This window comes from Stenella coeruleoalba, assembly GCF_951394435.1.
Source record: "Stenella coeruleoalba genome assembly, chromosome: 4".
Taxonomy (NCBI): Eukaryota; Metazoa; Chordata; class Mammalia; order Artiodactyla; family Delphinidae; genus Stenella; species Stenella coeruleoalba.
In genome coordinates, this window is record NC_137149.1 from 663247 (window position 1) to 676734 (window position 13488).

Consider the following 13488-nt stretch of genomic DNA (forward strand, 5'->3'; position numbering starts at 1 on the left):
GGCTCTCTGCATCTCTGCCGTGCCTTGGACGCCCTGGGCAGCACGGTCTGGTGGTCAAGTCAGCCCGGCCTCACCCCGTGTCCCTGGGGTGGGGCTGGGGGCTTTGTGTAGGGTGTCCTCCCAGGGTCCGGCCCAGGTGCTTCCCCAGAATGCAGTGTGCACGCCGGGGCTTGGGTGGGGAGTCGCGGGGTTGGCAAACCTGAGTTGAAGCGTCAGGCATAGAGCACCGTTCACGCCATCTTGCGACCTGGGCGCTGTGGCAGTGACAGTGAGGTTTGCGTCCTGTTCTGTTAATTCCAGGTATTCTGTCTCTGGTGGAAACCATGTTCGAGATGTGATCATCTAAATTACTTCTCTTGTAAAATAATCCAGGTTTTTCACCTTAGGTCATGAAAGTTCACTTTGCCTGCTTGCCCTCTACCCCCAACCGCAGGGGTTTTAGCCCCAATTGGATTGATATCGCCGAGATTTCAAAGTTAGTTTGGGCTCCCATACAAGCAACCCCCCTGGTTGGGGCCCCATTAGCCTCCCGCAGAGTCTCCCGTGGAGCTTTGCGACTTACGCCTCCCAGGTGACGCCTTTGGGAGACGGCCACCTCCTGGCACAGCAGCCCCAGCCCCCCCGCACCCTTGGCAAATCCTGGGGCTCCTGCCCCTTCCAGGAACCAGCCCCTGACTGGCTCTCGCTACCTCTGCCTCCTTCACCTGGTCCTGGCCAAGTGCCCCAGGCCCCCCACCCCCCCGCCCCAGGCCTCTGAACTGGCTCATCCCTCTGCCTGGAGCATTCTCTCGGAGTTCTCACGGCCCCCACCTTGAGGGTCCGCGCCCAGCGCTCCCTCCCTCCCACCCACCGGGTGCCCAGGCCTCAACGCTGCCCGGCTCCGGAGCCGCCTGGCGGTGGAAGGTGCCCCGTGTGGCTGAGGGCTGCCGGCCGGCAAGGCTGGAGGTAGAGGAGGGCGCACGCTTGCTGACTTACAGGAACTGGGCCGCTTGTCTGTGCGGTTACCCACCGCCCTCTGCGCTGCCGACGGCCCACGCTGCTTCTCGCCCCCAGCACCGCCTGCCGGCCCTCCCTGCCCTCCCCGGCCTGGCCCGAGGGACGCACTCGGGGGCACGCTTGGCCGAGGCTGCGCTGGGAGGGGCCGGGCCCAGAAAGCCATGACTGTGATTGAGATCGCGGTTTCAGTGGCAGCCCTGCCTCCCTGGCGACTCGGAGCGGCTGTCGCTGTGCGCGTGGCCTCAAGCTGGCACGTGGCTCCGGTGACCCCGTGTAAGCTGCCCGTTGTCTTGTCTTCACCCTCAGAGCTGCCTGGAGTTCAGCCTCAGGATCCAGGAGTTCATTGAGCTCATCCGGCAGAACAAGAGGCTGGATGCTGTGAGGTAGGCCTTCCTCCTGACTCTCGGGGCGGGCGTTTCGGGTCCCCTCCCGGTCTGGTTTGGGGCAGGCAGGGCGGGTGTCTGGCAGGTCTTCTCTGGCTGGCTGGGCCCTGCCCAGGGACGCACTGCCCTGCTTCTCTCCCATTGCTGAGCGGGGGTGAGGCCACGGGCGCCCCCGACAGGGCCAGGCCTCCACCGCACTCTTCCCGTCGTGGTCCCTGGAGCAAATGGCCGTCCCAGGTCAGGCTGTGGGCAGCGGGGAGCACAGTGTCCCCAGGGCAAGAGAGCCCTGGGCAGCTGTGTCGGTCCTCCCGCTGCTGCAGCCTCAGCCTGGCGCCCTGAGCTCTGTCTCCTGGAGGCATGGGGCGCCGGGCTGGGGGGCTCCCAGCCCAGGATGTGGTGGTTAGAGGGTGGGCGGGGCCAGTTTTGCTCTCCACGGGGAGCCTCAGGGAAGGAGGCTGGAGTGCAGGCGTGGCGGCAGGGGTCCCCGCCCCCTCCTGCTGTTTCCACCTGCACAGACAGGGCTCAGCGCCCCGGGTCTGATCGGTGGACGCGAGTGAGGCTGTTCTGGGGGTCACTGCAGAGGCGGGAGGCTGGACCCTCTCTGGGGCCCCAGGGGCTGTGCAGGAGGAGGGGCGGGGCGGGTCGGATCCGGGTGCCATGGATGTCGTTGGGCCCGGTTCGTGGCACCCAGGGTCACCTGGAAGGGCTCGGGCAGGTACCGTTTGCGTTCAGGCACTGCCTCTGGGTGTTCTCTAGGTGGGATTCTGTACTTGGTGCCTCGCAGCCCGTCCCCGTCCCCTGGAGGAGGGGGTACCTGAGTACCGAGGCTTTCCGCGTGTCTGGGTGGGGGCGGGGCCCAGGATCCCACAGCTACCGTGGAGCCGAGCTCAGCTTCCCTGCGCTGGGAGCGCAGACTTCAACAGGCCGCGCTGTCCTTTTCCAGACACGCGAGAAAGCACTTCAGTCAGGCCGAAGGGAGCCAGCTGGACGAGGTCCGCCAGGTCATGGGCATGCTGGCATTCCCGCCGGACACGCACATCTCCCCCTACAAGGTAGGGTGCGCCTGGGGGCCCCGGGCGCTCGTAAGGTCTGGTCTGTAGCCACTGCCACAGTCGAGCGTGGCCCACGCACGACTTGTTCGTTTCCCGTCTTGGGCCTGGTTCGTGGGACCCAGGGTCACATTTCCCGTCTTGTTCCCATTATGCTGGTAAAAGAAACTTATATCAGGGCTTCCCTGGTGGCGCAGTGGCTGAGAGTCCGCCTGCCGATGCAGGGGACACGGGTTCGTGACCCGGTCCAGGAAGATCCCACATGCCACGGAGCCGCTGGGCCCGTGAGCCATGGCCGCTGAGCCTGCGCGTCCGGAGCCTGTGCTCCGCAACGGGAGAGGCCACAGCAGTGAGAGACCTGCGTACCGCAAAAAACCAAAAACAGCTTATATCAGAAAACCTCCCGAAGCACATCAGCTGCAAAGCGCAGCTCCGAGTGCCTGACCGCTCCCTTCCCCTCCCCGGGGCACCGCTCTCTGGAGTGCCTGGTCAGGGCTGGACAGGCCGGGGCCTCTGCACGGCTCTGCCAGTGTCTCTCCTGACCTCGCTTGCTCCTGATCTGCTTTCTCTTCCCTGCGCCAGGATCACTGGGCACATCTGTCCTCGGTCCCTCCCCCTTGGGTGGCTCTCCTTGACCTTGAGGTTCCATGTGGGTCTGGGCAGGGGCATACCCCCCACAGCTGTGGTCCTTTTGAAACCTGGGGGCCGCCCTAATGACCTTTGAACCTTCTCTTGGAAAAACACCACAAGTCCCGTCCTGTAAAACCTAAGAAGTTTGACAGCCCCCCTTCATTCCTTCCCTTCTCCTTCCCCTGAGGTTCAAACTGGCTGTTTTCTCTGGGGTGGCCCATTGAGTCCTGGGTGCCGCCCACCACTGGTCTCTCCTCAACAGCCTGTCTCAGTGTTTACAGTGTGAACAGGGTTTCCCAAATCCTGAAGTTGTGCTTCCTCTTGATGAACGATTCTATCTTTAAGTCATTCCTCTCTTCTTGGTTTCTGTTATAAACACTCAAGAGAAGCCGAGCCGCACCTTCAGCACTTTGCTCAGAGACAGCTCATCACCCACAGCTCCCCCGTCCACGAACACAGTTCGGCCAGGCTCGGCACACCTCGTAACAAGGAGCCCTCCCTCCAGTTCCCAGTAACATGATCCTCTTCCATCTGAGGCCTCATCACAGTGGCCTTGACAGTCCACAGCTCCTAGGTTTCTCTGCGGAGCCTGGGGCGCTCCCTGCCGCTCTCCCCTCCTCCTCCTGGGCCCACCTTTTAATGGTCCATTTTGTGTGGCATCACCTCCAAGCTTCTAGCTGCTGCTCATTGCCCAGTTCCAAAGCCACACCCCCGTGTTTAGGTATTTGTTTCCTAAAGCATCCACTTCCGGTAGCAGGTTTCTGTCTTAGTCCCTCTGGCGTCTGCAACAACACACCACGGATGGGGGCTTGTGAACAGCAGAATGTACTGCTGATGGTTCTGGAGGCTAGAAGTCCAAGATCAGGTGCCAGTGGGGTCTGGTGAGGCCCTCATCCGAGTTGCAGACTTCTGCTATGTCCTCCCGTGGCGGAAGGGTCGGGAGCGCTCTTAGAGGGGCACTAATCCCTTTCACGAGGCTCCACCCTCGTGACCCCATTCCCTCCCAGAGGGCCTCCCTGACCATCGCCTTGGGCCTCAGCATTTCAGCGTGTGCAGGGAGAGGGTAAAGCCCCTTCTTTGTGTGGTGAGCCAGCCCTGTGCTCCAGGCCTTGAAGCTGGTCTCTGTCCAAGGCCCTGAGTGTTTGCCCTGCAGAGTTCTGTGGGGCCCCTGGCAGACCCGGCCCCTGCCGCCCAGAGCATGTGGCGCAGGCCTTCGGGAGGTGGCCGGAAGCTTGTCGCCCGGACTGAACTCACGCCTTCTGCAGTGTTTGGGAATATAAGTCAGCAGGTCACAGAGATCTTCAGGTCTAAACTCAGGTTTCAACTCACAGCGTTGGGTCTTCCTGCTCTGGAGAGTTGTTAGAAGTGCAGGAAAGGCGGGCCTGCCCTTGGGGGCGAGATGGCCAGCTCAGGAGGGCACGGAGCGTGTCCCTTCCCTCCCCGATGTGGCCTTGCAGGGGCTGTAAAGAGCCAGGCGAGTGCTGCCATCATGGCTTTGTGGACAGGAGGGCCGAGCCTCAGAATGGGCTCCGGGCCAGGGCGGAAGCCACAGCCGCCAGGGCAGGCCACCCCTCCCCGGGGCAGGGCTCCCCACACAGCCTCCCACCCATGAAGATTGGTCAGACAGGTTGAGCAGCACAAAAGAGAAGAGCAAGATGACACAGGAGAACCTCGGCCCAGAGCAAGCGGGGGACCTAGGGTGCGGGAAACGCAGAAGCAGAGCTGGGACAGTGGAGTGTCCTGGAAGCAGGAGCAGGGGGGCAGATACTCCTGAAACGCGCTGGAGCGGCCTGGTTAAGGGAGCGAAACCCTCGTCCCTCGTGGTGGGAAGTCACAGGCGTGTCCCGACGGCTCACGGCGGGAACAGGCCGAAGTGTTTTGTTTTGAGAGGCGGCTGTAGCAGAGGCTGCGCAGGGCCTCGGAGTCGGCACTGGGCAGTGCCAGCCCCGGGTGTGGACCTCGTTCTCCGTGGACTTGGATAGAAGAAATATTAAAAGCGTTTCTTAAACGTTGGAGTGTGATGTGTACCGTACGCCAGGACTCTTGAGGAGCTCACACAGAACCTCTGGCTGTGCTTTTGTGTGTGTGTCTCCCCCTCCCTCCCTGCGCTCTCTTCTTGAGTCTAAACCTGGGTGGTTTTAGGCATGGACGTGATTTAATCTTCTCTTCTAGTAAGTGGTTTCCAGGAATAAGGCTTCTCCTTTCAGACCTTAATGCTCTTAGCGAGAGGCTCTTGCTCGCTCCGTGCTGAGCTGGCCTTGCAGCCTCAAGTCCTTGACTTGCCTCGAGGCCGCAGGACACGTGCTCTAGGGCAGCCGAGTCCCCGCCCAGCGAGTCGGTGTCCCAGAAAGCGAGTCAGCAGCGGGCTCGCCGCGGGCCGCCTGCGTGTTAGTGGGGTGACTCTTCCTCCCGTCACCTTTCATCTGCAGGGATGAAGAGTCGCGTTTGTTTGCTGTTGTCACCCCAACTCTGCCCCGCTTCTTCCAGGACCTGCTGGACCCGGCCCGGTGGCGGATGCTGATCCAGCAGTTCCGGTACGACAACTACCGGCTGCACCAGCTGGGGAACAACTCCGTGTTCACCCTCACCCTGCAGGCCGGCCTCTCGGCCATAAAGACACCGTATCCTTCGCGCTGGGAGTGGCTCCCCGTGTGCCCCTCTTAGTGTGGGGCTGGGGCCCAAGACCCCGCTTCTTAGCGCCCTCGTTCTCCACCTTGAAACGGGCGCTGCATCCCCCGGCTTCAGGCCCGTTCCTTAACTGGGCTGCAGCCCCACGGTGTTGAGACTGGGGGAGGGGGTGCCCAGTGGAAACCTGCCCAAACTCCACGGATCGAGCCATTCGGAACAGCCTCCCCCGTGGTGCCCGGGGGACCCCCTAGAACCTCGGCCGGCCCCCGCCCTCCTTAACCCGCGCGCAGGCAGTGCTACAAGGAGGACGGCAGCTCGCGGAGCCCCGACTGCCCAGTGTGCAGCCGCTCCCTGAACAAGCTGGCGCAGCCCCTGCCCATGGCGCACTGCGCCAACTCGCGTCTGGTCTGCAAGATCTCGGGGGACGTCATGAACGAGAACAACCCGCCCATGATGCTGCCCAACGGCTACGTCTACGGCTACAACGTGAGGGCGGGGCCTGGGCTGCGGGAGGGAGGGCCGAGGCCTGTAGGGAGAGCGGGCGGGGTCAGAGGGCGGGGCGGGGCTAGCAGGGCTGGGCCCTGAAGGCCTAGGGCAGGGGTACCTGCCGGAAGTAACTTCTCCGAAATGCAGTGACTTATTTCCCGAGCCTTGGTTCTGTGGGTTTCTCATAGAAACGTTGATTTAAACCATATTGGCCCGTCTTAATGCGCCTGGTCTTTCTTTTCAGTCCCTGCTGTCTATCCGGCAGGATGATAAAGTCGTCTGCCCGAGAACCAAAGAGGTCTTCCACTTCTCCCAGGCCGAGAAGGTGTACATCATGTAGGCGGGTCGCCGCACCCGGGCGGCTGCGGGCCCCTGCCTGCCTGCCTTTCTGTTTCTTGCGACCAAAGATCAGTGAGCAACGACAGACACTCTTGGGAAGAGAAGAAGTAAGATTTAACAAGCTCGTACTTGATTTTGTAACAAGTCAGCTCTTCGACGCTTCTGAAGCGCTTTCCCCTTTCAGAGAAACTTCTTGAAAGACTGACCACGCGGAGGGAGGCTAGAACCTTTCACCATAGGAACTGATCCCTTCCCCGTGTTCTCACAGTTCCCTCCCTTTTGCTAACGAGGAACCCCGGGGGACAGGCTAGTCCTCGGCCGTGGCCCGGGAGCGTTGGTGGCCATGCCAGACTGCCCTGCGGCCACTCGGTGCCACGAGGGACCCTGTCACTTCTCTGTAGAGCTGCTGCCAAAACGCCAGCACCGCGGGAGGGGCCGGCCTCCAGGACCGCCGCCTGCCTGCGGCCGCGCCCACGGGGCCGTGTTAGGATGTGTGTAGGCTCGGTGTCATGTCGCTCGTGCCGCCTTATCTCCCGCCTGAGAATGTATCCGTGGAAATCCACTGGACCGGGGTCTGCAGAGGCCTTGCCGACGGCTCCGTAACTTTAGCTCTAAACACTATTCATTGCAGAAGCCAATAATAGTTCAGTTGAGGTAAGCACCGATGACTTTCCAAATCAGATGAACCGTCGTAGTTTACACGAAACCATATCGTAGAGGTTTGTATTCAGCGCTTATTTTTGCATGTTGATGTTGATTAGCTAATAAAATGTAAATGTAAGACACGGGAATGAAAAGGTTTCTACTTCTTGTTCCGCATGCACATCCCACCCCGCCGCTGGTGTCTGCCACCTGGCCGCTGGTCCGGGGTGGGGCCTGGGTTGGCGGAGAGCTGCTCCCACGTGAGCTCCGTCCCAGAGTCCTGCCCCAGGGCCCCTTCAGCCTCACCGCTGCCCCCCGAGCAGCACCTGGTAACTGGGGGTCCCTCTGGGGTCATTTGAGGCACCTGAAGCAGAGCGTGTCTCCTGCTGAGAAGGTGCCAGGCTGGAAGGAGGGGCCGCTGCTCAGATCTCCCCGCTGAACTTCGGCAGGGATGGCGCGGCAAGGGGGCTCAGGGTTAGGATGCGGGCGACCGCATGAGCCCCTCTGCCTAGCAGGTCGTGCCTCGGTGGAGGGCCCTCCCCTGCCCGCTGCTTCGGCCCCCTGCAGTCCAGAAGCTGCCCAGTTCCCTTTGGCAAATTCCTCTTAATTCACACAGCTTCTGTCACTGTGGCCAAATGGGGCTCAGAAGCAGCTGGAGGCCACTCCGGCTTGGTCGGGGCAGGGCCACCAGCTCCACCAGGCCCCCAGCACCTGGCCCCAGGCGTGCTCTGTGCTGCGAATCTCTGTCCCCGTCGTTCCTGCAGACGTTTCCTGCTAGGACCGGCGCTGGGTTCTGCGGCCCCTGCTAACCACTCCCTCACGCCTGTTCCTGCCATGTCGGCCGAGCCTTCTGGGCTCCTTGGCCTCCTTCCTGACCTCACTGCTGTGCTTCCCTGACCCTTGACCCGCCGGGCTGCTTGCTGGGTGCTGGCCGCTGTGGCTCCCGGCCTTGGTCCCAGCTCTCTGCTCCTCTGCCAGGCGCCCACGCCGACCCCTGTGCCCGGGGTCCACATCCCAGAGACCACGGTCTCCAGGTCGTCGCCGTGTGCTCTGCTCAGTGGGGGCCGAGGATGGCAGCGCCGTCCGAGTGGGTCTCCCCGTGCCCATCTGCCACCAGTCAGGCCCCAGCGCACACGGGGGCTCCCGGCTCCGCAGGGGTGCAGAGCTCCTTGCCGCCACCTGCACCGAGGGAGGGAGCAGCGGGGTCTCTGCTGGCCCCATCCCCATCCTCTCTGCCTGCCTTCCTGCCCTTTCCTTTCTGTAGAAGTAGGTCTTAACTGAGCACACGCACGAGGATGAATTTCTGCACGTGTGCTTGTGCGTGCGGCCCGAGGGCCAGCGGGCCCTCAGGGCTGCCCCCGGGTCCTTCCCAGGCCAGTGTTCCAGCAGCGGTGGTTCTTGGTGAGAGTGGCTCAGCGGTTCTCAGACTTGGTGAAAACAGAACCCTACCGTCGGCTCCCTGGGTGGCTCGCCCACGGGCAGGGGCAGCTCATCCTTTCCACTGTGTGCAGCGTCCCACTGGACGTGTGGAGGGTGACTTCCCGTCCACACACTGGTGGACACTTGGTTGTTTCCAGATAAACCTGCCCGGAGCGCTCTTGTGCGTGGCTTTTGCTGAACACACACACGTGTTTTGTGGGAGGAGTGCCGGTCTTGTGTTACCTTTGCTAGATAGACGGTTGGCCGGCATGGGCCCCCCCGCTCACACTGCCGCCGGTGCCCGGCGTTCCACGTGGACTGCACGTGCTGTCGGCTGTGAGCACCCGCTCCCTGTGGGCTTGTTTAGTTGTGAAAATGGTATGTGTGGAAACACAGATCGTAAGTCAACAGCTGGATGAGATTTGCTAGATAAATGTTCACACACATTAGCCAGCGGGCCCGGGTGGCCAGCGCTCCCGGCCCCTCCAGACTGTCTGCCTGCCCTGCACACGGCCATCACTCCAGTTTTCATGACTCAGGTGAGTTTCGCCTTCACTAAAATCAAATCACGGACTGAGCTCTTGGTCCCTGACTTGTCTCACCCAGAAACTCCCGTGGTCTCTGGGGGCCGCTGCTTCCCTATGCGCACCCGGCCTGGTTGTCCACCCGGCCATGGACACACAGGCGTTTCCCGGGACGTTGGCACCCCCGTCTCTGGACATTCCTTCTTCTCTCCTGGGTAAAAACCTGGAAGTAGAGTCCCTGTGTCCTGGTGTCGTCACGGGTTTACCGTCGCAGCCACTGAGGACTTCCTGGAGTGGCCACACGGTCCACGCCCCTCCGCTCGCCCCACCTCATTCTTTGCTGTGTGTGTTTGTGCTCTGCGTTTCCTGGGCTGGGTCTGCCTCACTACCCGCTGAGAGGTTAGTCATAACTCCGTCAAGCCTTCTGCCCCTTCATCGTTGGATTACCGGTTATCTTCATTAGTAGGGATTCATGACACAGTCTGGCTACCGACCCTTTGTCAGAAATATGTACATACACTTTATTGACACTGTCGTTTGATCAGCCGAGGTTTTAATTTTAGTCAAGTTCAATTTATCAATTTCTTCTTTCATGGTGAATGCCTTTTTGTATTCTGCGAAATATTTGCCTATCTCAACATCAGAATGATATTCTCTTATATCTTCTAGAAGGTTTAGTGTTAGCTTTTATGTTTAGGTCTGTGATACATCACAAATTAACCCGTGTGTGTGGTCCGAGGGAGAGGTTGAGGATCGTTTCTCCCCAGTGTGTTTACCCTGTTGTTCCGACATCAGAAGACTTTCTCCCCATTGAATGATGGCGGCTCCTTTGTTGGGAAAACCATCCCCTGACTCTCTGTCTGGGTCCCCTTCTGGATGTCCTCACGCCACACTCCACCTCAGTCACAGGAACTTCAATGGAATTCTTGAAACCAGGGAGTGCGAGTCCCTTTTGTTCTACTTATTTTCTAGGTTTTCAAGATTGTGTCAGCCGCTCTACCTCCCTTGCACCCACATGTAAATTTTAAAATCAGCTCTTAAAATTCTACCGGGAAAAAAAAACAGTCCGCTGGGATTTAAACTGGAATTGCGTAGAATCTCAAGATCGATTTGAGGACAGTCTTAGTCTGCTCAAGCTGGGCGGCTGAGACAGGAGGATACTTCCTCACGGTCCTGGAGGCCAGAGGTCCAGGACTACAGTGCTGGTAGTTGGGTCCTAGCGAGACCCCATCCGGCGCCTTCTCCCTGTGTCCTCCCAGGAGGGCACCAGTCCTGCTGCATCGGGGCCCCGCCCTTGTGACCTCACTTAACCCTTAATTGCCTCCAGTCACACGGAGATATGGGTTTGGGGGAGGGGGTGCCGATTCAGTCTGTAACAGGGACTTGAAAATCGGCAGTCCTGAGTCTTCTAACCCGTGAACACAGGCTGTCTCTCCACATGTTTATTCAGATCTACCTTCATTTCTCTCATTTACATTTTATAGTTTTCAGTGTACATACCTTGCACATATTTTGTTACTTTAACCCTAATTATCTCATGATCTTTTTATTTTTTTTGCGGTACGCGGGCCTCTCACTGTTGTGGCCTCTCCCGTTGCGGAGCACAGGCTCCGGACGCGCAGGCTCAGCGGCCATGGCTCACGGGCCCAGCCGCTCCGCGGCACGTGGGATCTTCCCGGGCCGGGGCACGAACCCGTGTCCCCTGCATCGGCAGGCGGACTCTCAGCCACTGCGCCACCAGGGAAGCCCTATCTCATGATCAACGCTATTGTAAACTGAATCTTTAAATTTACCTTTGCAACATTTCCAATATGGTAACAGACAGACATAGAGCGATTCTGTATATTGACCTTGCATCCTGTGACCTTGCTAAACTCCCTCATTAATCTTAGTAGCTTTTTGGTAAATTTTAAGGAATTTTCTATGTACACAACTGTATCATATGTAAATAAAGACAGTTTACTTCTTTCTTCCTAATCGCATGCCTTGCTTCTCTTTTTCTTCCCTTCTTGTACCAGCCAGAGCCGCCAGCTCAGGGCTAAACAGGAGGGTGGACACCGTTGCCGTGTTTCCAATCTTGGGTGGAAAGCATTCTCTTTCACTGTTAAGGGTGATGCTTGCTGTAGGTTTTCCTGGGTGTTCTTTATCAGGTTGAGGGGGTCTCCTGAAAATTATTACCATAAACTGATGTTGAATTTTGTCAAATGTTCTTTAGTTTGTCTAAGGAAATTACCATATGATACTTCTTCTTTATTCTGTTGTCATGGAGAATTACATTTTTCGATTTTGAGTGGTTAAACACACCTTGCATTCCTGAGATAAATCCCACTTGGTATGTTATATTCTTAATGTATCCTGGCTCTGTTCTGCTAGGCCTTTGCTAAGCACATGATCTATGACGTACTCTATCATTTTGTAATGTCTGTAGGACATGTAGTGATGTACCCTCTCATGCCCGTTGTTGGTCATTGGCTTCTCCTTATTTTTTCCTTGATCAGTCTCGCTAGAGTCAGTTTTCTATCAATTTTATAGATTATTACAAAGAAGCACCTTTTGGATTATTTTCCCTGTTGTTTGACTGTTTCTGTGTAACTGATTTCTGCTCTTTTCGTTTTCTTCCTTCCACTGATTCTGGGTTTAAGTGTTCTTTTTCCAGCTTCTTGAGGGGAAGATTAGATGACTGATTTGGGGCCTTTCATTTCTAACATAAACATCCCATACGTTTTAACGTTGTTTTTATTTTCATGCAGTTCAAAACATTTTGGTTTCCCTTGTGATTTTTTTCTGTGACCCACGGACTATTTCGGTGTCTGTTGGCTAATTTCCAAATACGTGGAGATTTTCCAGATATTTTTGTCATTAAATTCTGATTTAATTCTGAAGACCTTCCTGTAACATTTCTTCCACCACAGATCTGCTGGTGATGAATTCCCTCAGCTTCTATTTGTCTGAAAATGATTTTATTTCACCTTAGTTTAGTTTTGGGGGGACAATTCACTGTACATACAATTCAAGGTTAACAGTGTCTTTTTTTTTTTTACTGCTGCAAGGGTTCTGTTCCATTTTCTTGGAGCTTGTGTTGTTTCAGGCGAGAAATCTGCGGCTCTCTTATCTTTGCAACACGCCTTTTCTCTCAGACTGCTTTTAAGGTGCGTCTTTGTCACTGGTTTTCCACTATTTGATTATGACGTGCCTTGAGTGGTTTTCTTCACATTCACGCTGCTTGGGGGTTAGCATCCTGAAACATCCGCTTTGGTTGTTTTACAGTATCTTTTTAGTTCTCACCACAGTTCAGCTTGGCTAATTTTATTTACTGATTCAACATTCGACGAGTGTGGAACGCCTACTGTGTGCCTGGCGTCATGGTACAAGACAAAGATCTCTGTTTTCACGGAGCATATGTCCTGAGAGCAGAAGGGGAAAAACCCCAATAACCGAGTAATAAGATTACAAGCCTGTAATCTCGTGAGTGTGAGATAGAGCTGTGAGCGCTGTGAGACAAAGTACAGGAGGTTAGAGGGCAGGCAGGCTGGGCAGGGGGCGGGGCGAGGGGAGGCTTGTCACAGCAAGGGAGGCGACAGGCTGCAGGAGAAAGTGCTGGGGTGGGATGAACAGACTTCCAGGCACGGGGTGGCTCCAGGAAGCCTGACGTGGCTGCAGGGATGAGGGGAGAGCAGGAGGGAGGAGGTGGGGCGGCCGGCACAGACCAGGAAGGCCCCGTGGGCTGATAAAGGCTTTTGCTTTGCTCTGGGATGGGAGCCACTGCAGGGGCGAAGGGGTGACATGATCTGACCTTAGCCTCTAGAGGGTCCCTCTGGCTGCTGCAAGGTGAATGGACCCTAGGGGTCTGAGGGCGGAGTGGGCAGGGGTGACTGCAGTGACCCGCTGAGGGGGATGGTGGCAGGGACCTGCTGGTGGCTGTGGGTGACGGAAAGTGCTCGGATTCTGAATATGTTCTGAAAGTGGGCCTGTCTGGACTTCCAAGTCGGGTGAGAGGAAGAGGGGTCCAGGGGGACTCCAAGGTCACTGGCCCGAGTGAGTGGAAGGACAGACCACCATCCATCAGCTGACACCAGAGGGCGGTGGGCAGGTGGCTCAGGTGGTGCGGGCACAAGGCTGGACTGGGCCACACAAGCATCTTGGGCAACCTGGGTCGGGGCAGGGACAGCTCTTAGGAGTTGGGCCGCACAGGGCTGGGAGGAGCTGGAAAGAGTCGGGCCTCGTTTTGTCAGGAGACAGTTACCCTGTAGCTGCAGAAGGGAAGCAGCTCTTGGTTGCTCGGAGCAAACCAGAGGCCTGAGGTCTGGGCACAGAGAGGGCGGGTGGCCACTGCCTCTCTCTTTTCTGTGTCGTTTTTTTAATTCATCTTTGTCTTTTTCCTTCTTTCTTTTC

General features: G+C 57.7%; 1 protein-coding gene across 3 annotated transcripts in view; it reads left to right on the forward strand.

Annotated features, from left to right (window-relative positions):
- MAEA (macrophage erythroblast attacher, E3 ubiquitin ligase) overlaps positions 1–7497 on the forward strand; it is a 31274-nt gene extending 23777 nt beyond the window's left edge. For 2 of the 3 annotated variants that reach the window (XM_079919869.1, XM_079919870.1), the window contains 5 exons: positions 1303–1379; positions 2323–2431; positions 5546–5679; positions 5977–6172; positions 6417–7497. In XM_079919869.1, the coding sequence (XP_079775995.1) occupies positions 1303–1379; positions 2323–2431; positions 5546–5679; positions 5977–6172; positions 6417–6512 (612 nt within the window). In that variant the 3' untranslated portion in view covers positions 6513–7497. The remainder of the gene's footprint in view (positions 1–1302; positions 1380–2322; positions 2432–5545; positions 5680–5976; positions 6173–6416) is intronic. The other variant, XM_079919871.1, reaches the window with a different exon arrangement.
- Positions 7498–13488: the final 5991 nt, after the last annotated feature.